The sequence below is a fragment of the Salmo salar genome, chromosome 17, assembly GCF_965601325.2.
Source record: "Salmo salar chromosome 17, fSalSal1, whole genome shotgun sequence".
NCBI classification, from domain to species: domain Eukaryota; kingdom Metazoa; phylum Chordata; class Actinopteri; order Salmoniformes; family Salmonidae; genus Salmo; species Salmo salar.
In genome coordinates, this window is record NC_138307.1 from 87,562,418 (window position 1) to 87,584,958 (window position 22,541).

Genomic DNA, 22,541 nt, shown 5'->3' on the forward strand with positions numbered 1-22,541 from the left:
TAGGCTAGTTGAGAACAAGTCCTTTATTTAACCAGGTAGGCTAGTTGAGAACAAGTCCTTTATTTAACCAGGTTAGGCTAGTTGAGAACAAGTCCTTTATTTAACCAGGTAGGCTAGTTGAGATCAAGTTCTCATTTAAAACTGCGACCTGGCCAAGATAAAGCAAAGCAGTGGGACAACATACAACAACACAGAGTTACACATAAACAAACGTACAGTCCAATAACACAATAGAAAAACAAATAGAAAATAAAAAATGTCGTCATGAAATACACTAGAGTGCAGCCTACCGAGGGCCTACTCATCGTTAGACATAGAAGACTTCCTGCTTTCACCACCAACCAACCTCTTTTAGCACAAATATAATAATTCAGGAAACCTGAAGTCCCGTTGAACAATTTGTCCATCGAGACAGCATATAATTGCAATATTTGGAGATTTCAGACAGCCATCTACATTTCCCCTTCTTGTTATAAAGTCAAATATTTTCTGTCTTTTAGACATTCACTTCCTTGTAATCAGGGGAGAAGAAGAATATAACACTGGACTTACTTTCGTTTTCTTACCATTTTTAATTCCTACTTTTTCTTTCTTCCCCATATCGGACTACTGGTTTGATTGAATACCACAGGAGGACTCTGTTTGAGCATGCGCATTACCCTGTCAGCATGGAAGAGGAAGTTTAGTTCCAGAAACACCTGAGCAGAACATGTCTCCTATTCAAACCGCTACGGAGGTAAGGGTCATATTTCATTGTTCTTAGTAGGATCATGGCGTTGTTCTCATGTTGTGTTTCGGGTCAGAATAGTTAGAAAACTAACGTTATTTTAATCCGTTATCAAGGAGTTGTGTCCAGGTGTAGTTGAGAATCAATCGCACACGCGGAATGTTTCCGTCCTTCACGCCTTTTTCCGTAGTCTCGTCCGTTTTTTACCGGATTTAATAAAGGATTCTTCTCTTCCAGTTGTGTTCCAGTCTGGTTTAATACAGGAATAATAGTGTGTAGGAGACTGTGCATGTTAAACTGAACGGACAGAACAGGAGCACATCTGCTCAGGTCGTCTAGTTATTCTGTGTTATGAGAAAACATTGAAAGACGTGAGACTTTTGTACTGAAGTAAAGTTGGTTTTATAGTCACACATTCATCACGCATTCGACCAAAAAAATACATTTAAAAATGTAAAAAAATCAATAACTAATTCACCGTTTGTCACAGAATCATCAAGCTAGATATGATTTGTTTTTTATAAATGTCTAGTATACTTTTACAACTTTTTTGGTTTTGAGTAGAAATTCCAGTTTTGACTTGATAGAAAAACATCAAATCTATAAAATCAATAACTAATTCACTGTTTGTCACAGAGATGGAAACCATTCAGCTTGTTTGGGGATGACGACAAAGGACTTCAACAAAGACAAGATAGAAAATAATTGAAGGGGCCTGTTTGCTGTTAAATTTTATATATATATATATATATATATATATATATATATATATGACTGTTGTGCCTTGTAACTACTTTAACATGTGGAACTGTTGCACTAACAATACAAACATTACTTTGGCATACCATTTAAGATGGAAAACATTGTAAAATTTTTATGTAAATATTGTCTAATTTCATATAGAACAAATTGCACTTGAAATTAAACATTTATTTTTAAAAGTTATTGCAAATAAATGCATATTGTCTCCGAAAAAAAGTGAAAATCACTGAATTAGTTATTGATTTGTTCATCTTTTAAAATGCAATATTTGAGATTTTATTTATTTCTTCAAAACTGGAATTTTTCATTGAAAACGAAAGTTGTGAGAGTAAGCTAGACATTTCATAGAATAAATCATACATCGTTTGATGTTTCTGCGACAAACGGTGAATTAGTTATTGATTTATACGTTTTGAAATGGCTTTTAGCGAATGTCTGTTCGAATGTATGAAATATAAAACCAACTTTTACCTCTGATATTTGCCTAGTTACTTATGTGGCTACTTGGATCAAAAACAACAGGAGTCGCACACAAGCTGATTTTTAAAAAATGAAACCCTTTCCCAGCATGCAATGTAGATGAGGAAAATATTGTTCTCCTTTAGTGGGATCATTTCCGTCATCCCTGTCAATAGGTTTATATAATTTCTGTATCCTCCGGGTAACCATTTTATAAATTCACCACTCAACTGATGTTAAACCTTCCTAGAGTTCATTACAGATTGTAAACCAGATCATGTGATATAACCAAAGAGGTTGTTTGTCCATTACTGGGCGTTACATTAACCCCGTACAAACCCGCCGCCAGAGAGTTGAACTAACATGCAGAACGGACCGTGTGTTGTTGTCCACCCACACCAGACGCCGTCAGGACACGCAGCTGGAAATATCAAAACCGGGATTAAACATTGGGTTGTTATTTTACCTGAAATGCACAAGGTCCTCTACTCTGACAATTAATCCACAGATAAAAAAACCAGTCAACCATTTCTAGTCGTCTCTCCTCTTCATTCTTCTTCTGTGGACTTTATATTGTGGTTGGCAAACAACTTTAAGGTGCATTACCACCACCAGCTGGACTGGAGACCTCAGTTCATCTTTCAATCACCCACGTGGGTATATGCTCCTAACATCCAATGAGGAGATGGTATATGCTCCTAACATCCAATGAGGAGATGGCATGTGGGTATATGCTCCTAACATCCAATGAGGAGATGGTATATGCTCCTAACATCCAATGAGGAGATGGTATATGCTCCTATCATCCAATGAGGAGATGGCATGTGGGTATATGCTCCTAACATCCAATGAGGAGATGGCATGTGGGTATATGCTCCTAACATCCAATGAGGAGATGGCATGTGGGTATATGCTCCTAACATCCAATGAGGAGACGGCATGTGGGTATATGCTCCTAACATCCAATGAGGAGATGGTATATACTCCTAACATCCAATGAGGAGATGGCATGTGGGTATATGCTCCTAACATCCAATGAGGAGATGGTATATGCTCCTAACATCCAATGAGGAGACGGCATGTGGGTATATGATCCTAACATCCAATGAGGAGATGGCATGTGGGTATATGCTCCTAACAACCAATGAGGAGATGGCATGTGGGTATATGCTCCTAACATCCAATGAGGAGATGGCATGCGGGTATACGCTCCTAACATCCAATGAGGAGATGGCATGTGGGTATATGCTCCTAACAACCAATGAGGAGATGGCATGTGGGTATATGCTCCTAACATCCAATGAGGAGATGGGAGAAGCGGGACTTGCAGCGCATCAAGCGTAGAGAGAGAGAGCAGTGTGGGTGTGAAGATTGAATAACATATTATGTGTAGATTTATTTTGCGTCGCTCGAGTCGTGTGCGGTGTGGTCAGCCTGTTACATACAGTGTTTCCTGTAAACCCCCCAGTAATGGACACCACAAATCTTTGGTTATATCATGTTAAGTGGCCTAGAATCTATAGCTGGCCTACAGTATGTGCAGTCAGCCTCCAGGTGTACTGGGTAGGGTCCCACAGTCAACCCCCAGGTGTACTGGGTAGGGTCCCACAGTCAACCCCCAGGTGTACTGGGTAGGGTCCCACAGTCAACCCCCAGGTGTACTGGGTAGGGTCCAACAGTCAACCCCCAGGTGTACTGGGTAGGGTCCCACAGTCAACCCCCAGGTGTACTGGGTAGGGTCCCACAGTCAACCCCCAGGTGTACTGGGTAGGGTCCCACAGTCAACCCCCAGGTGTACTGGGTAGGGTCCCACAGTCAACCCCCAGGTGTACTGGGTAGGGTCCCACAGTCAACCCCCAGGTGTACTGGGTAGGGTCCCACAGTCAACCCCCAGGTGTACTGGGTAGGGTCACACAGTCAACCCCCAGGTGTATTGGGTAGGGTCCCACAGTCAACCCCCAGGTGTATTGGGTAGGGTCCCACAGTCAACCCCCAGGTGTACTGGGTAGGGTCCCACAGTCAACCCCCAGGTGTACTGGGTAGGGTCCCACAGTCAACCCCCAGGTGTACTGGGTAGGGTCCCACAGTCAACCCCCAGGTGTACTGGGTAGGGTCCCACAGTCAACCCCCAGGTGTACTGGGTAGGGTCCCACAGTCAACCCCCAGGTGTACTGGGTAGGGTCCCACAGTCAACCCCCAGGTGTACTGGGTAGGGTCCCACAGTCAACCCCCAGGTGTACTGGGTAGGGTCCCACAGTCAACCCCCAGGTGTACTGGGTAGGGTCCCACAGTCAACCCCCAGGTGTACTGGGTAGGGTCCCACAGTCAACCCCCAGGTGTACTGGGTAGGGTCCCACAGTCAACCCCCAGGTGTACTGGGTAGGGTCCCACAGTCAACCCCCAGGTGTACTGGGTAGGGTCCCACAGTCAACCCCCAGGTGTACTGGGTAGGGTCCCACAGTCAACCCCCAGGTGTACTGGGTAGGGTCCCACAGTCAACCCCCAGGTGTACTGGGTAGGGTCCCACAGTCAACCCCCAGGTGTACTGGGTAGGGTCCCACAGTCAACCCCCAGGTGTACTGGGTAGGGTCCCACAGTCAACCCCCAGGTGTACTGGGTAGGGTCCCACAGTCAACCCCCAGGTGTACTGGGTAGGGTCCCACAGTCAACCCCCAGGTGTACTGGGTAGGGTCCCACAGTCAACCCCCAGGTGTACTGGGTAGGGTCCCACAGTCAACCCCCAGGTGTCAACCCCCAGGTGTACTGGGTAAGGTCCCACAGTCAACCCCCAGGTGTACTGGGTAGGGTCCCACAGTCAACCCCCAGGTGTACTGGGTAGGGTCCCACAGTCAACCCCCAGGTGTACTGGGTAGGGTCCCACAGTCAACCCCCAGGTGTACTGGGTAAGGTCCCACAGTCAACCCCCAGGTGTACTGGTAGGGTGCAACAGTCAACCCCCAGGTGTACTGGGTAGGGTCCTACAGTCAACCCCCAGGTGTACTGGGTAGGGTCACACAGTCAACCCCCAGGTGTACTGGGTAGGGTCACTACAGTCAACCCCCAGGTGTACTGGGTAGGGTCCCACAGTCAACCCCCAGGTGTACTGGGTAAGGTCCTACAGTCAACCCCCAGGTGTACTGGGTAGGGTCCCACAGTACAACCCCCAGGTGTACTGGGTAGGGTCCCACAGTCAACCCCCAGGTGTACTGGGTAGGGTCCCACAGTCAACCCCCAGGTGTACTGGGTAGGGTCCCACAGTCAACCCCCAGGTGTACTGGGTAGGGTCCCACAGTCAACCCCCAGGTGTACTGGGTAGGGTCCCACAGTCAACCCCCAGGTGTACTGGGTAAGGTCCCACAGTCAACCCCCAGGTGTACTGGGTAGGGTCCCACAGTCAACCCCCAGGTGTACTGGGTAGGGTCCCACAGTCAACCCCCAGGTGTACTGGGTAGGGTCCCACAGTCAAACCCCCAGGTGTACTGGGTAGGGGTCCCACAGTCAACCCCCAGGTGTACTGGGTAAGGTCCCACAGTCAACCCCCAGGTGTCCTGGTAGGGTGCAACAGTCAACCCCCAGGTGTCCTGGGTAGGGGTCCTGACGGAGTCTCCAGGGGTAATGAGACGGGGTCTCCAGGGGTAATGAGACGGGGTCTCCAGGGGTAATGAGACGGGGTTCCAGGGGTAATGAGACGCTCCGGGGTAATGAGACGGGGTCTACAGACGGGGTCTCCAGGGGTAATGAGACAGACGGGGTCCGGGGTAATGAGACGCTCTACGGTGGTAATGAGACGGGGTCTCAGGGGTAATGAGACGGGGTCTCCAGGGGTAATGAGACAGACGGGGTCCGGGGTAATGAGACAGACGGGGTCTCCAGGGTAATGAGACGGGGTTCAGGGGTAATGAGACGGGGTCTCCAGGGGTAATGAGACAGACGGGGTCCAGGGTAATGAGACGGGGTCTCCAGGGTAATGAGACGGGGTCTACAGGGGTAATGAGACGGGGTCTCCAGGGGTAATGAGACGGGGTCTCAGGGGTAATGAGACGGGGTCTCAGGGTAATGAGACGGGTCTCCAGGGTAATGAGACGCGGGGTCTCCAGGGGTAATGAGACAGACGGGGTCTCCAGGGGTAATGAGACAGACGGGGTCTACAGTGGTAATGAGACGGGGTCTAAGGTGTTTACATAATCATGTGATCTGTGTTTTCAGTGTTGACAGTGAAAGGTGAAAGTGAAAACCAGAGTTCAATGGCAACGATCTCAGCTACTGATCTGGAGCAGCTGGCTGAAATAGGTGACACACACACACACACACACACACACACACACTATTTAATAGTTGAGATTGTAACACTATTCGTCCTATCCATGAAACACATAAAATCTACATCGTCTTCCTACCTTCTATTCCTCTAAATATATATATACCACTATATATATATATATATATATTATTACCACTATATATATGTTATATAAATATATTATTACCACTATATATATTATTACCACTTTATATATATATGTTATATAAATATATTATTACCACTATATATATTATTACCACTTTATATATATATGTTATATAAATATATTATTACCACTATATATGTATGTATGTATGTATGTATGTATGTATATATATATATATATATATATATATGTATATGTATATATATATATGTATGTATGTATGTATGTTATATAAATATATTATTACCACTATATATATATTATTACCACTATATATATATTATTACCACTATATATATATATATATATATATATATTATATATATATATATATATATATATATATATATATATATATATATATATATATATATACCAGTTAGAATTCAAAGAGATCCAGATTTGGGGTCATATGTAGCTCTAATTAACAAACCATTAAAATGTCTAACGTGCTCTATGATTAGGGGTCATATCTAGTTCTTCTATATGTATATCTAATTATCAAAGTACTACATTTCAATAACATTTCAACAATATTTATTGCACATTTTCAATGCAGACACATTAAACATGAGGTGAAATTAATGTGCAGCCGAATCGTAATTAAAAGTAGGTCTGTCACAAATGTTCTCATTTCAAACGCAACGAGGCCGCGTCTTCAAACGCAACGGGGCCGCGTCTTCAAACGCAACGGGGCCGCGTCTTCAAACGCAACGGGGGGCCGCGTCTTCAAACGCAACGGGGCCGCGTCTTCAAACGCAACGCGGGGCCGCGTCTTCAAACGCAACGGGGCCGCGTCTTCAAACGCAACGGGGCCGCGTCTTCAAACGCAACGGGGCCGCGTCTTCAAACGCAACGAGGCCGCGTCTTCAAACATAGCGAGACTGCGTCGTCTGCATCTTGTCTGTCTCCTACAGCATCATGGGTATTAGAAGGGGGAAATGATCAATGCCCGAGATCTAACTGAAGAGGTACCAATCTCTCACCATGACCCACAAACACTCAGGCTGTCATTGGCCATGTAGCTAAGATCTGTCTGACCCCCTCCTCCTCTGTGAGTCAGACTTACTGACTGTGTTCTCTGGAACAGAGGATATGATTCAGTCAGGGGACCCAAACACAAACAGGCTTAGTTTCCTCCCAACCACATTCTGCACCTCACCATACAAAGCTGTTTTTAGAACGGGCAATCTTGCAAGAAGGAGGAGGAGAGGGATATGAAGGAGGAGGAGGAGGAGGGATATGGAGGAGGAGAGGGGATATGGAGGAGGAGAGGGATATGAAGGAGGAGGAGGAGGAGAGGGGATATGAAGGAGGAGGAGAGGGGATATGAAGGAGGAGGAGAGGGGATATGGAGGAGGAGGAGAGGGGATATGGAGGAGGAGGAGAGGGGATATGAAGGAGGAGGAGAGGGGATATGGAGGAGGAGGAGGAGGAGTGGGATATGGAGGAGGAGGAGGAGAGGGAGGAGAGGGGATATGGAGGAGGAGGAGGAGAGAGGATATGGAGGAGGAGAGGGGATATGAAGGAGGAGGAGAGGGGAGAGGGGATATGAAGGAGGAGGGAGAGGGGATATGGAGGAGGAGGAGGAGGAGGTATATGAAGGAGGAGGACGGGTCATCTTGCTGATAAGAGGCCCAGCTCGTAATTGTATCTGGAGGGGCTTGGAGAGGGAGAGGAGGAGGAGGAGGAGGAGGAGGAGGGAAGCTGGTAGCTGGTCATTGTTAATGAACAAATCTGGGCAGGGCTTAGTGCCAGCTCCTCTCTCCCTCCTTCCTCCTCTCTCCCTCCTTCCCCCTCTCTCCCTCCTTCCTCCTCTCCCTCCTTCCTCCTCTCTGCCTCCTTCCTCCTCTCTGCCTCCTTCCTCCTCTCTGCCTCCTTCCTCCTCTCTGCCTCCTTCCTCCTCTCTCCCTTCTTCCTCCTCTCTCCCTCCCTCCTCTCTCCTCCCTCCTCTCCCTCTCCTCCTCCTCTCTCCCTCCTTCCTCCACTCTCCCTCCTTCCTCCTCTCTCCCTCCCTCCTTCCTTCCTCCTCTCTCCCTCCCTCCTCTCCTCTCTCCCTCCTTCTTCCTCTCTCCCTCCTTCCTCCACTCTCCCTCCTTCCTCCACTCTCCCTCCTTCCTCCACTCTCCCTCCTTCCTCCACTCTCCCTCCTCCTCCTCCTCCCTTCCTCCTCTCTCCCTCCCTCCTTCCTCCTCTCTCCTCCCTCCTTCCTCCTCCCCCTTCCTCCTCTCTCCCTCCCTCCCTCCTCTCTCCTCCTCTCTCCCTCCCCCTCCCTCCTCTCTCCCTCCCTCCTTCCTCCTCCCTCCCTCCTCTCCCTCCCTCCTCCTCCTCTCTCCCTCCTTCCTCCACTCTCCCTCCTTCCTCCCTCTCCCTCCTTCCTCCTCTCTCCCTCCCTCCTTCCTCCTCTCTCCCTCCCTCCTTCCTCCTCCTCCCTCCCTCCTTCCTCCTCCTCCCTCCTCCTCCTCCCTCCCTCCTCTCTCCTCCCTCCTTCCTCCTCTCCCTCCCTCCTCCTCCCTCCCTCCCTCCTCCTCCTCCCTCCCTCCTTCCTCCCTCTCCCTCCTCCTCCTCTCTCCCTCCTCCTCCTCTCTCCTCCCTCCTTCCTCCTCCCTCCCTCCTCTCTCCCTCCCTCCTTCCTCCTCTCTCCCTCCCTCCTTCCTCCTCTCTCCCTCCCTCCTTCCTCCTCCCTCCCTCCTCTCTCCCTCCCTCCTTCCTCCTCTCTCCCTCCCTCCTTCCTCCTCTCTCTCTCCCTCCTTCCTCCTCTCTCTCTCCCTCCTTCCTCCTCTCTCCCTCCCTCCTTCCTCCTCTCTCTCTCCCTCCTTCCTCCTCTCTCCCTCCCTCCTCCCTCCTCTCTCCCTCCCTCCTTCCTCCTCTCCTCCCTCCTTCCTCCTCTCTCCCTCCCTCCCTCCTCCTCCTCCTCCTCCTCCCTCCCTCCCTCCTTCCTCCTCTCTCCCTCCCTCCTTCCTCTCTCCCTCCCTCCTCCCTCCCCTCTCCCTCCCTCCTCCCTCCTCTCTCCCTCCCTCCTCCTCCTCCTCTCTCCCTCCCTCCTCTCTCCCTCCCTCCTTCCTCCTCCCTCCCTCCTTCCTCCTCCTTCCCTCCTTCCTCCTCTCTGCCTCCTTCCTTCCTTCCTCCTTCCTCTCTCTCTCCTTCCTCCTCTCTGCCTCCTTCCTCCCTCCGCCTCCTTCCTCCTCTCTCTCCTTCCTCCTCTCTCCCTCCTTCCTCCTCTCTCCCTCCTTCCTCCTCTCTGCCTCCTTCCTCCTCCGCCTCCTTCTCCTCTCTCTCTCCTTCCTCTTCTCTCCCTCCGTCCTCCTCTCTTCTTCCTCTCTGCCTCCTTCCTTCCTCCTCTCTCTCTCTCTCCTTCCTCCTCTCTGCCTCCTTCCTCTCTCTCTCCTTCCTCCTCTCTGCCTCCTTCCTCCCTCCGCCTCCTTCCTCCTCTCCCTCCTTCCTCCTCTCTCCCTCCTTCCTCCTCTCTCCCTCCTTCCTCCTCTCTCCCTCCTTCCTCCTCTCTCCCCCCCTCCTTCCTCCTCTCTCCCTCCCTCCTTCCTCCTCTCTGCCAAGCCAAGGACTGGGAGGTCATCTGGCCGAGTGTTAGCTGCTTACCATTCCGTCACACCACTTCAAGGAAAACCAAGCAGCTGGAAAGTACCTAGAATATCAACACGTCTTTGATGTTTTTTGTGACCACAGCTGACTGTGTTCTCCTTCCAATGTTTATTCCTGGAAGGAGGATCGTTAAGAATATTCTCCCCATTCCACAGTTAGTCCACTAGTTAGACTGAGCCGTTCCACAGTTAGTCCATTAGTTAGACTGAGCCGTTCCACAGTTAGTCCATTAGTTAGACTGAGCCGTTCCACAGTTAGTCCAGTAGTTAGACTGAGCCGTTCCACAGTTAGTCCACTAGTTAGACTGAGCCGTTCCACAGTTAGTCCACTAGTTAGACTGAGCCGTTCCACAGTTAGTCCACTAGTTAGACTGAGCCGTTCCACAGTTAGTCCATTAGTTAGACTGAGCCGTTCCACAGTTAGTCCATTAGTTAGACTGAGCCGTTCCACAGTTAGTCCATTAGTTAGACTGAGCAGTATCTCCCCATTCCACAGTTAGTCCACTAGTTAGACTGAGCCGTTCCACAGTTAGTCCACTAGTTAGACTGAGCCGTTCCACAGTTAGTCCATTAGTTAGACTGAGCAGTAGTCTCCCCATTCCACAGTTAGTCCATTAGTTAGACTGAGCCGTTCCACAGTTAGTCCATAGTTAGACTGAGCCGTTCCACAGTTAGTCCACTAGTTAGACTGAGCAGTAGTCTCCCCATTCCACAGTTAGTCCATTAGTTAGACTGAGCCGTTCCACAGTTAGTCCACTAGTTAGACTGAGCCGTTCCACAGTTAGTCCATTAGTTAGACTGAGCCGTTCCACAGTTAGTCCACTAGTTAGACTGAGCCGTTCCACAGTTAGTCCACTTAGTTAGACTGAGCCGTTCCACAGTTAGTCCATTAGTTAGACTGAGCCGTTCCACAGTTAGTCCATTAGTTAGACTGAGCCGTTCCACAGTTAGTCCATTAGTTAGACTGAGCCGTTCCACAGTTAGTCCACTAGTTAGACTGAACAGTAGTGTTGAGACCTGTATTGTTGTTGGAACTATCCCGGTAGACATTATGAGACCAGAAGATTAAATGGTCTCATTGTCCCCCAGAATAAACAACAGAGAACTCTGGGTAGCTTTTCCCAACATCGGCTCACTATATATATATCAGTACACTACACTTGACAAGGGCCCTTAGGGCTCTGCTCATAAGTAGTCTCCTCTATAGCGAAATAGGGTGTCATTTGGGACACAATCAGTAATTGTGGTTTCCTTCCCTCTGGACCGCCGGGCAGAGCAGGGTAAACACCCATCTAGATTAGGACACAGTTTCCAGTCTCTGTTTTGGATATTTTTTCTCTTTTTAATCCGTTTTTTTTTGTTTTCTGTGGATTATCAGTTTTTCGGTTGGCGGAAACAGCAACGGACAGGAAAGACCCAACACGACCCAGGAAGTGGATGTGAATTTATAGAGGAGAGATTTATATGGTTGTTATATATTATTGTTATTAATCAAAATGTTTAGACGGGAATGGGCCCATAACCTAGTCAGTAGTCTGTAGTCTGTACAGGACTAGTTATGTGTCGTTGAAGTGATGTCATAACCTAGTCACTAGTCGGTAGTCTGTACAGGACTAGTTATGTGTCGTTGAAGTGACGTCATAACCTAGTCACTAGTCGGTAGTCTGTACAGGACTAGTTATGTGTCGTTGAAGTGACGTCATAACCTAGTCACTAGTCAGTAGTCTGTACAGGACTAGTTATGTGTCGTTGAAGTGATGTCATAACCTAGTCAGTAGTCTGTACAGGACTAGTTATGTGTCGTTGAAGTGATGTCATAACCTAGTCAGTAGTAGTAGTCTGTACAGGACTAGTTATGTGTCGTTGAAGTGATGTCATAACCTAGTCACTAGTCGGTAGTCTGTACAGGACTAGTTATGTGTCATTAAAGTGATGTCATAACCTAGTCGGTAGTCTGTACAGGACTAGTTATGTGTCGTTGAAGTGATGTCATAACCTAGTCACTAGTCTGTACAGGACTAGTTATGTGTCGTTGAAGTGATGTCATAACCTAGTCAGTAGTAGTAGTCTGTACAGGACTAGTTATGTGTCGTTGAAGTGATGTCATAACCTAGTCACTAGTCGGTAGTCTGTACAGGACTAGTTATGTGTCGTTGAAGTGATGTCATAACCTAGTCAGTAGTAGTAGTCTGTACAGGACTAGTTATGTGTCGTTGAAGTGATGTCATAACCTAGTCATAACCTAGTAATCCTTCTAACCCCCCCCTTAAAAGATTTAGATGCACTATTGTAAAGTGGTTGTTCCACTGGATATTATAAGGTGAATGCACCAATTTGTAAGTCGCTCTGGATAAGAGCGTCTGCTAAATGACTAAAATGTAAAATGTAAAATGTAGTCACTAGTCGGTAGTCTGTACAGGACTAGTTATGTGTCGTTGAAGTGACGTCATAACCTAGTCAGTAGTCTGTACAGGACTAGTTATGTGTCGTTGAAGTGATGTCATAACCTAGTCACTAGTCTGTACAGGACTAGTTATGTGTCGTTGAAGTGACGTCATAACCTAGTCAGTAGTCGGTAGTCTGTACAGGACTAGTTATGTGTCGTTGAAGTGATGTCATAACCTAGTCACTAGTCGGTAGTCTGTACAGGACTAGTTATGTGTCATTGAAGTGATGTCATAACCTAGTCGGTAGTCTGTACAGGACTAGTTATGTGTCGTTGAAGTGATGTCATAACCTAGTCACTAGTCTGTACAGGACTAGTTATGTGTCATTGAAGTGATGTCATAACCTAGTCGGTAGTCTGTACAGGACTAGTTATGTGTCGTTGAAGTGACGTCATAACCTAGTCACTAGTCAGTAGTCTGTACAGGACTAGTTATGTGTCGTTGAAGTGATGTCATAACCTAGTCACTAGTCAGTAGTCTGTACAGGACTAGTTATGTGTCGTTGAAGTGATGTCATAACCTAGTCACTAGTCGGTAGTCTGTACAGGACTAGTTATGTGTCGTTGAAGTGACGTCATAACCTAGTCAGTAGTCTGTACAGGACTAGTTATGTGTCGTTGAAGTGACGTCATAACCTAGTCACTAGTCAGTACAGGACTAGTTATGTGTCGTTGAAGTGATGTCATAACCTAGTCACTAGTCAGTACACGACTAGTTATGTGTCGTTGAAGTGATGTAATAACCTAGTCAGTAGTCGGTAGTCTGTACAGGACTAGTTATGTGTCGTTGAAGTGACGTCATAACCTAGTCACTAGTCAGTACAGGACTAGTTATGTGTCGTTGAAGTGACGTAATAACCTAGTCAGTAGTCACTAGTCAGTACAGGACTAGTTATGTGTCGTTGAAGTGACGTAATAACCTAGTCACTAGTCGGTAGTCTGTACAGGACTAGTTATGTGTCGTTGAAGTGACGTCATAACCTAGTCACTAGTCAGTACAGGACTAGTTATGTGTCGTTGAAGTGATGTCATAACCTAGTCACTAGTCAGTACAGGACTAGTTATGTGTCGTTGAAGTGACGTAATAACCTAGTCAGTAGTCGGTAGTCTGTACAGGACTAGTTATGTGTCGTTGAAGTGATGTCATAACCTAGTCACTAGTCAGTACAGGACTAGTTATGTGTCGTTGAAGTGACGTAATAACCTAGTCAGTAGTCGGTAGTCTGTACAGGACTAGTTATGTGTCGTTGAAGTGATGTAATAACCTAGTCAGTAGTCGGTAGTCTGTACAGGACTAGTTATGTGTCGTTGAAGTGACGTCATAACCTAGTCACTAGTCTGTACAGGACTAGTTATGTGTCGTTGAAGTGACGTAATAACCTAGTCAGTAGTCGGTAGTCTGTACAGGACTAGTTATGTGTCGTTGAAGTGACGTATAACCTAGTCACTAGTCGTACAGGACTAGTTATGTGTCGTTGAAGTGACGTAATAACCTAGTCAGTAGTCTAGTCAGTACAGGACTAGTTATGTGTCGTTGAAGTGACGTAATAACCTAGTCAGTAGTCGGTAGTCTGTACAGGACTAGTTATGTGTCGTTGAAGTGACGTAATAACCTAGTCAGTAGTCACTAGTCAGTACAGGACTAGTTATGTGTCGTATTTTGAAAGAACAGCATGTATAACATTGTCATCAACCTCCTCAGTGTGCTACAGAACAACACTGACGTTTACCATCTACTTTTTTGGGTTCAACATGGCTGTTTAATCAAGGTGTAGTGCTATCCGGGATCCCTGGGATGTCCATATCCTAAATCCTAATCCTAATCCATTGCCCTATACAATCCAGTACATTCTTTTAGCCTGATTCTGTCTCGGGTTTTCGCTCTCAAAAATCACTATTTAAAAATAAAGAAATAAATTGTAATAGAAAAACAACTAAATTGAAGCACTTTGACAGCTGCTAATGTAGAAAAAATACTTTATATAAATAAATCTGATCTACCAGAAGGTTTCTCATTTACAATCGTTGTTAACGGCTAGACAGCGGTCTGTACACACGGGGACATTCTCGTTGTCTCTTCGGTAAATTGTAGGAAATGAAATCACTAATGCATTCTGTTCATGTCTTATGATAAACTCGGGCAAATTTAATACATTTTCAATACATTTAGTTGATTCCCTATTGAGTTCAATACATTTAGTTCGATTCCCTATTGAGTTCAATACATTTAGTTGATTCCCTACTGAGTTCAATACATTTAGTTGATTCCCTACTGAGTTCAATACATTTAGTTGATTCCCTACTGAGTTCAATACATTTAGTTGATTCCCTACTGAGTTCAATACATTTAGTTGATTCCCTATTGAGTTCAATACATTTAGTTGATTCCCTATTGAGTTCAATACATTTAGTTGATTCCCTATTGAGTTCAATACATTTAGTTGATTCCCTATTGAGTTCAATACATTTAGTTGATTCCCTATTGAGTTCAATACATTTAGTTGATTCCCTACTGAGTTCAATACATTTAGTTGATTCCCTACTGAGTTCAATACATTTAGTTGATTCCCTATTGAGTTCAATACATTTAGTTCGATTCCCTACTGAGTTCAATACATTTAGTTCGATTCCCTACTGAGTTCAATACATTTAGTTGATTCCCTATTGAGTTCAATACATTTAGTTCGATTCCCTACTGAGTTCAATACATTTAGTTGATTCCCTACTGAGTTCAATACATTTAGTTGATTCCCTATTGAGTTCAATACATTTAGTTCGATTCCCTACTGAGTTCAATACATTTAGTTCGATTCCCTACTGAGTTCAATACATTTAGTTGACTCCCTATTGAGTTCAATACATTTAGTTGATTCCCTACTGAGTTCAATACATTTAGTTGATTCCCTATTGAGTTCAATACATTTAGTTGACTCCCTATTGAGTTCAATACATTTAGTTGACTCCCTATTGAGTTCAATACATTTAGTTGACTCCCTACTGAGTTCAATACATTTAGTTGACTCCCTACTGAGTTCAATACATTTAGTTGATTCCCTACTGAGTTCAATACATTTAGTTGACTCCCTATTGAGTTCAATACATTTAGTTGACTCCCTATTGAGTTCAATACATTTAGTTGACTCCCTATTGAGTTCAATAAATTTAGTTGACTCCCTATTGAGTTCAATACATTTAGTTCGATTCCCTATTGAGTTCAATACATTTAGTTCGATTCCCTACTGAGTTCAGTAGATTTTTGAATATTGTTGAATTCCGTTTTATTTTCTGGATTCTGTGACTCCGTCCGCGTTCTCCGAATGACGTATTTTATAGAGCCCTGCTAACCTTAACCATTTTAAATGGGTTAGGGACGTCCCGAGGATCCCAGAGCCCTGCTAACCTTAACCATTTTAAATGGGTTAGGGACGTCCCGAGGATCCCAGAGCCCTGCTAACCTTAACCATTTTAAATGGGTTAGGGACGTCCCGAGGATCCCAGAGCCCTGCTAACCTTAACCATTTTAAATGGGTTAGGGACGTCCCGAGGATCCCAGAGCCCTGCTAACCTTAACCATTTTAAATGGGTTAGGGACGTCCCGAGGATCCCAGAGCCCTGCTAACCTTAACCATTTTAAATGGGTTAGGGACGTCCCGAGGATCCCAGAGCCCTGCTAACCTTAACCATTTTAAATGGGTTAGGGACGTCCCGAGGATCCCAGAGCCCTGCTAACCTTAACCATTTTAAATGGGTTAGGGACGTCCCGAGGATCCCAGAGCCCTGCTAACCTTAACCATTTTAAATGGGTTAGGGACGTCCCGAGGATCCCAGAGCCCTGCTAACCTTAACCATTTTAAATGGGTTAGGGACGTCCCGAGGATCCCAGAGCCCTGCTAACCTTAACCATTTTAAATGGGTTAGGGACGTCCCGAGGATCCCAGAGCCCTGCTAACCTTAACCATTTTAAATGGGTTAGGGACGTCCCGAGGATCCCAGAGCCCTGCTAACCTTAACCATTTTAAATGGGTTAGGGACGTCCCGAGGATCCCAGAGCCCTGCTAACCTTAACCATTTTAAATGGGTTAGGGACGTCCCGAGGATCCCAGAGCCCTGCTAACCTTAACCATTTTAAATGGGTTAGGGACGTCCCGAGGATCCCAGAGCCCTGCTAACCTTAACCATTTTAAATGGGTTAGGGACGTCCCGAGGATCCCAGAGCCCTGCTAACCTTAACCATTTTAAATGGGTTAGGGACGTCCCGAGGATCCCAGAGCCCTGCTAACCTTAACCATTTTAAATGGGTTAGGGACGTCCCGAGGATCCCAGAGCCCTGCTAACCTTAACCATTTTAAATGGGTTAGGGACGTCCCGAGGATCCCAGAGCCCTGCTAACCTTAACCATTTTAAATGGGTTAGGGACGTCCCGAGGATCCCAGAGCCCTGCTAACCTTAACCATTTTAAATGGGTTAGGGACGTCCCGAGGATCCCAGAGCCCTGCTAACCTTAACCATTTTAAATGGGTTAGGGACGTCCCGAGGATCCCAGAGCCCTGCTAACCTTAACCATTTTAAATGGGTTAGGGACGTCCCGAGGATCCCAGAGCCCTGCTAACCTTAACCATTTTAAATGGGTTAGGGACGTCCCGAGGATCCCAGAGCCCTGCTAACCTTAACCATTTTAAATGGGTTAGGGACGTCCCGAGGATCCCAGAGCCCTGCTAACCTTAACCATTTTAAATGGGTTAGGGACGTCCCGAGGATCCCAGAGCCCTGCTAACCTTAACCATTTTAAATGGGTTAGGGACGTCCCGAGGATCCCAGAGCCCTGCTAACCTTAACCATTTTAAATGGGTTAGGGACGTCCCGAGGATCCCAGAGCCCTGCTAACCTTAACCATTTTAAATGGGTTAGGGACGTCCCGAGGATCCCAGAGCCCTGCTAACCTTAACCATTTTAAATGGGTTAGGGACGTCCCGAGGATCCCAGAGCCCTGCTAACCTTAACCATTTTAAATGGGTTAGGGACGTCCCGAGGATCCCAGAGCCCTGCTAACCTTAACCATTTTAAATGGGTTAGGGACGTCCCGAGGATCCCAGAGCCCTGCTAACCTTAACCATTTTAAATGGGTTAGGGACGTCCCGAGGATCCCAGAGCCCTGCTAACCTTAACCATTTTAAATGGGTTAGGGACGTCCCGAGGATCCCAGAGCCCTGCTAACCTTAACCATTTTAAATGGGTTAGGGACGTCCCGAGGATCCCAGAGCCCTGCTAACCTTAACCATTTTAAATGGGTTAGGGACGTCCCGAGGATCCCAGAGCCCTGCTAACCTTAACCATTTTAAATGGGTTAGGGACGTCCCGAGGATCCCAGAGCCCTGCTAACCTTAACCATTTTAAATGGGTTAGGGACGTCCCGAGGATCCCAGAGCCCTGCTAACCTTAACCATTTTAAATGGGTTAGGGACGTCCCGAGGATCCCAGAGCCCTGCTAACCTTAACCATTTTAAATGGGTTAGGGACGTCCCGAGGATCCCAGAGCCCTGCTAACCTTAACCATTTTAAATGGGTTAGGGACGTCCCGAGGATCCCAGAGCCCTGCTAACCTTAACCATTTTAAATGGGTTAGGGACGTCCCGAGGATCCCAGAGCCCTGCTAACCTTAACCATTTTAAATGGGTTAGGGACGTCCCGAGGATCCCAGAGCCCTGCTAACCTTAACCATTTTAAATGGGTTAGGGACGTCCCGAGGATCCCAGAGCCCTGCTGACCTTAACCATTTTAAATGGGTTAGGGACGTCCCGAGGATCCCAGAGCCCTGCTGACCTTAACCATTTTAAATGGGTTAGGGACGTCCCGAGGATCCCAGAGCCCTGCTGACCTTAACCATTTTAAATGGGTTAGGGACGTCCCGAGGATCCCAGAGCCCTGCTAACCTTAACCATTTTAAATGGGTTAGGGACGTCCCGAGGATCCCAGAGCCCTGCTAACCTTAACCATTTTAAATGGGTTAGGGACGTCCCGAGGATCCCAGAGCCCTGCTAACCTTAACCATTTTAAATGGGTTAGGGACGTCCCGAGGATCCCAGAGCCCTGCTAACCTTAACCATTTTAAACGGGTTAGGGACGTCCCGAGGATCCCAGAGCCCTGCTAACCTTAACCATTTTAAACGGGTTAGGGACGTCCCGAGGATCCCAGAGCCCTGCTAACCTTAACCATTTTAAATGGGTTAGGGACGTCCCGAGGATCCCAGAGCCCTGCTAACCTTAACCATTTTAAATGGGTTAGGGACGTCCCGAGGATCCCAGAGCCCTGCTAACCTTAACCATTTTAAATGGGTTAGGGACGTCCCGAGGATCCCAGAGCCCTGCTAACCTTAACCATTTTAAATGGGTTAGGGACGTCCCGAGGATCCCAGAGCCCTGCTAACCTTAACCATTTTAAATGGGTTAGGGACGTCCCGAGGATCCCAGAGCCCTGCTAACCTTAACCATTTTAAATGGGTTAGGGACGTCCCGAGGATCCCAGAGCCCTGCTAACCTTAACCATTTTAAATGGGTTAGGGACGTCCCGAGGATCCCAGAGCCCTGCTAACCTTAACCATTTTAAATGGGTTAGGGACGTCCCGAGGATCCCATCAACCGCAGTAGTCTACCGAGAAGGCCTAAGACTGGTACTGCAACATGGCCCGTTTTGGTGTAACAATGCGACCCTCTATTTGTCTCCTCAGAGCTGCAGAAGGAGGAAGATGAGGAACAGGGTCGTCACAGCTACCGTCCGGATCGCCCTCCACCCCCACGTAGAGTCAGCTTCAGCCAGGACACCTCTCACCCCTACTACGATGTGGCTCGACACGGCATCCTCCAGGTCACAGGTAACCAGGACACCTCTCACCCCTACTACGATGTGGCTCGACACGGGATCCTCCAGGTAACCAGGACACCTCCTACTACGATGTGGCTCGGCACGGGATCCTCCAGGTAACCAGGACACCCCCTACTACGATGTGGCTCGACACGGGATCCTCCAGGTCACAGGTAACCAGGACACCTCCTACTACGATGTGGCTCGACACGGGATCCTCCAGGTCACAGGTAACCAGGACACCTCCTACTACGATGTGGCTCGACACGGGATCCTCCAGGTCACAGGTAAACAGGACACCCCCTACTACGATGTGGCTCGACACGGGATCCTCCAGGTAACCAGGACACCCCCTACTACGATGTGGCTCGACACGGGATCCTCCAGGTCACAGGTAAACAGGACACCCCCTACTACGATGTGGCTCGACACGGGATCCTCCAGGTAACCAGGACACCTCCTACTACGATGTGGCTCGACACGGGATCCTCCAGGTCACAGGTAACAGGACACCCCTACTACGATGTGGCTCGACACGGGATCCTCCAGGTCCAGGACACCCCCTACTAGATGTGGCTCGACACGGGATCCTCCAGGTCACAGGTAACCAGGACACCTCCTACTACGATGTGGCTCGACACGGGATCCTCCAGGTACACCAGGTAACTCAGGACACCTCCTACTACGATGTGGCTCGACACGGGATCCTCCAGGTCACAGGTAAACAGGACACCTCCTACTACGATGTGGCTCGACACGGGATCCTCCAGGTCACAGGTAAACAGGACACCCCCTACTACGATGTGGCTCGACACGGGATCCTCCAGGTCACAGGTAAACAGGACACCTCTCACCCCTACTACGATGTGGCTCGACACGGGATCCTCCAGGTCACAGGACACCTCTCACCCCTACTACGATGTGGCTCGACACAGGAACATCCAGGTAACCAGGACACCTCCTACTACGATGTGGCTCGACACGGGATCCTCCAGGTCACAGGTAACCAGGACACCTCCTACTACGATGTGGCTCGACACGGGATCCTCCAGGTCACAGGTAACCAGGACACCTCCTACTACGATGTGGCTCGACACGGGATCCTCCAGGTCACAGGTAAACAGGACACCCCCTACTACGATGTGGCTCGACACGGGATCCTCCAGGTCACAGGTAAACAGGACACCCCCTACTACGATGTGGCTCGACACGGGATCCTCCAGGTCACAGGTAACCAGGACACCTCCTACTACGATGTGGCTCGACACGGGATCCTCCAGGTCACAGGACACCTCCTACTACGATGTGGCTCGACACGGGATCCTCCAGGTCACAGGTAAACAGGACACCTCCTACTACGATGTGGCTCGACACGGGATCCTCCAGGTAACCAGGTGAGTTTTTAGGGCTGTGGCGGTCAGTACATTTTGTCAGCCGGTGATTGTCAAGTAAATAATAATAACAATTAACATAAACACGTTTATCATCTCCTGGCTTCCACACACAGCCTACAAGCCACTGATACAGACCTTTAAGAACATCTACATTCAAAAATATATACAAAAAAAGTCCAATACATCCATCTAATATAGTCTACACCTTCACAATAAATCCATGATTTATAGTCTACACCTTCACAATACATCCATCTAATATAGTCTAAACCTTCACAATACATCCATCTAATATAGTCTACACCTTCACAATAAATCCATCTAATATAGTCTACACCTTCACAATACATCCATCTAATATAGTCTACACCTTCACAATAAATCCATGATTTATAGTCTACACCTTCACAATACATCCATCTAATATAGTCTAAACCTTCATAATACATCCATCTAATATAGTCTACACCTTCACAATACAACCATCTAATATAGTCTACACCTTCACAATAAATACATCTAATATAGTCTACACCTTCACAATACATCCATCTAATATAGTCTACACCTTCACAATACAACCATCTAATATAGTCTACACCTTCACAATACATCCATCTAATATAGTCTACACCTTCACAATACATCCATCTAATATAGTCTACACCTTCACAATACATCCATCTAATATAGTCTACACCTTCACAATACATCCATCTAATATAGTCTACACCTTCACAATAAATCCATGTAATATAGTCTACACCTTCACAATACATCCATCTAATATAGTCTACACCTTCACAATAAATCCATGATTTATAGTCTACACCTTCACAATACATCCATCTAATATAGTCTACACCTTCACAATAAATCCATGTAATATAGTCTACACCTTCACAATACATCCATCTAATATAGTCTACACCTTCACAATAAATCCATCTAATATAGTCTACACCTTCACAATACATCCATCTAATATAGTCTACACCTTCACAATAAATCCATGTAATATAGTCTACACCTTCACAATACATCCATGTAATATAGTCTACACCTTCACAATACATCCATCTAATATAGTCTACACCTTCACAATACATCCATCTAATATAGTCTACACCTTCACAATAAATCCATGATTTATAGTCTACACCTTCACAATACATCCATCTAATATAGTCTACACCTTCACAATACATCCATCTAATATAGTCTACAACTTCACAATACATCCATCTAATATAGTCTACACCTTCACAATAAATCCATCTAATATAGTCTACACCTTCACAATACATCCATCTAATATAGTCTACACCTTCACAATAAATCCATGATTTATAGTCTACACCTTCACAATACATCCATCTAATATAGTCTAAACCTTCATAATACATCCATCTAATATAGTCTACACCTTCACAATACAACCATCTAATATAGTCTACACCTTCACAATACATCCATGTAATATAGTCTACACCTTCACAATACATCCATGTAATATAGTCTACACCTTCACAATACATCCATCTAATATAGTCTACACCTTCACAATACATCCATCTAATATAGTCTACACCTTCACAATACATCCATCTAATATAGTCTACACCTTCACAATACATCCATCTAATGTAGTCTACACCTTCACAATACATCCATCTAATATAGTCTACACCTTCACAATACATCCATCTAATATAGTCTACACCTTCACAATAAATCCATCTAATATAGTCTACACCTTCACAATACATCCATCTAATATAGTCTACACCTTCACAATAAATCCATCTAATATAGTCTACACCTTC

The 22,541-nt window shown here is 46.5% G+C and overlaps 1 protein-coding gene across 3 annotated transcripts in view; it reads left to right on the forward strand.

Annotated features, from left to right (window-relative positions):
• The first annotated feature begins 599 nt into the window (after positions 1 to 599).
• LOC106609851 (rho GTPase-activating protein 8-like) overlaps positions 600 to 22,541 on the forward strand; it is an 82,333-nt gene continuing 60,391 nt past the window's right edge. For all 3 annotated transcript variants that reach the window (XM_082964353.1, XM_082964355.1, XM_082964356.1), the window contains exons 1-3: positions 600 to 736; positions 6,155 to 6,238; positions 19,188 to 19,331. In XM_082964353.1, the coding sequence (XP_082820479.1) occupies positions 6,193 to 6,238; positions 19,188 to 19,331 (190 nt within the window). In that variant the 5' untranslated portion in view covers positions 600 to 736; positions 6,155 to 6,192. The remainder of the gene's footprint in view (positions 737 to 6,154; positions 6,239 to 19,187; positions 19,332 to 22,541) is intronic.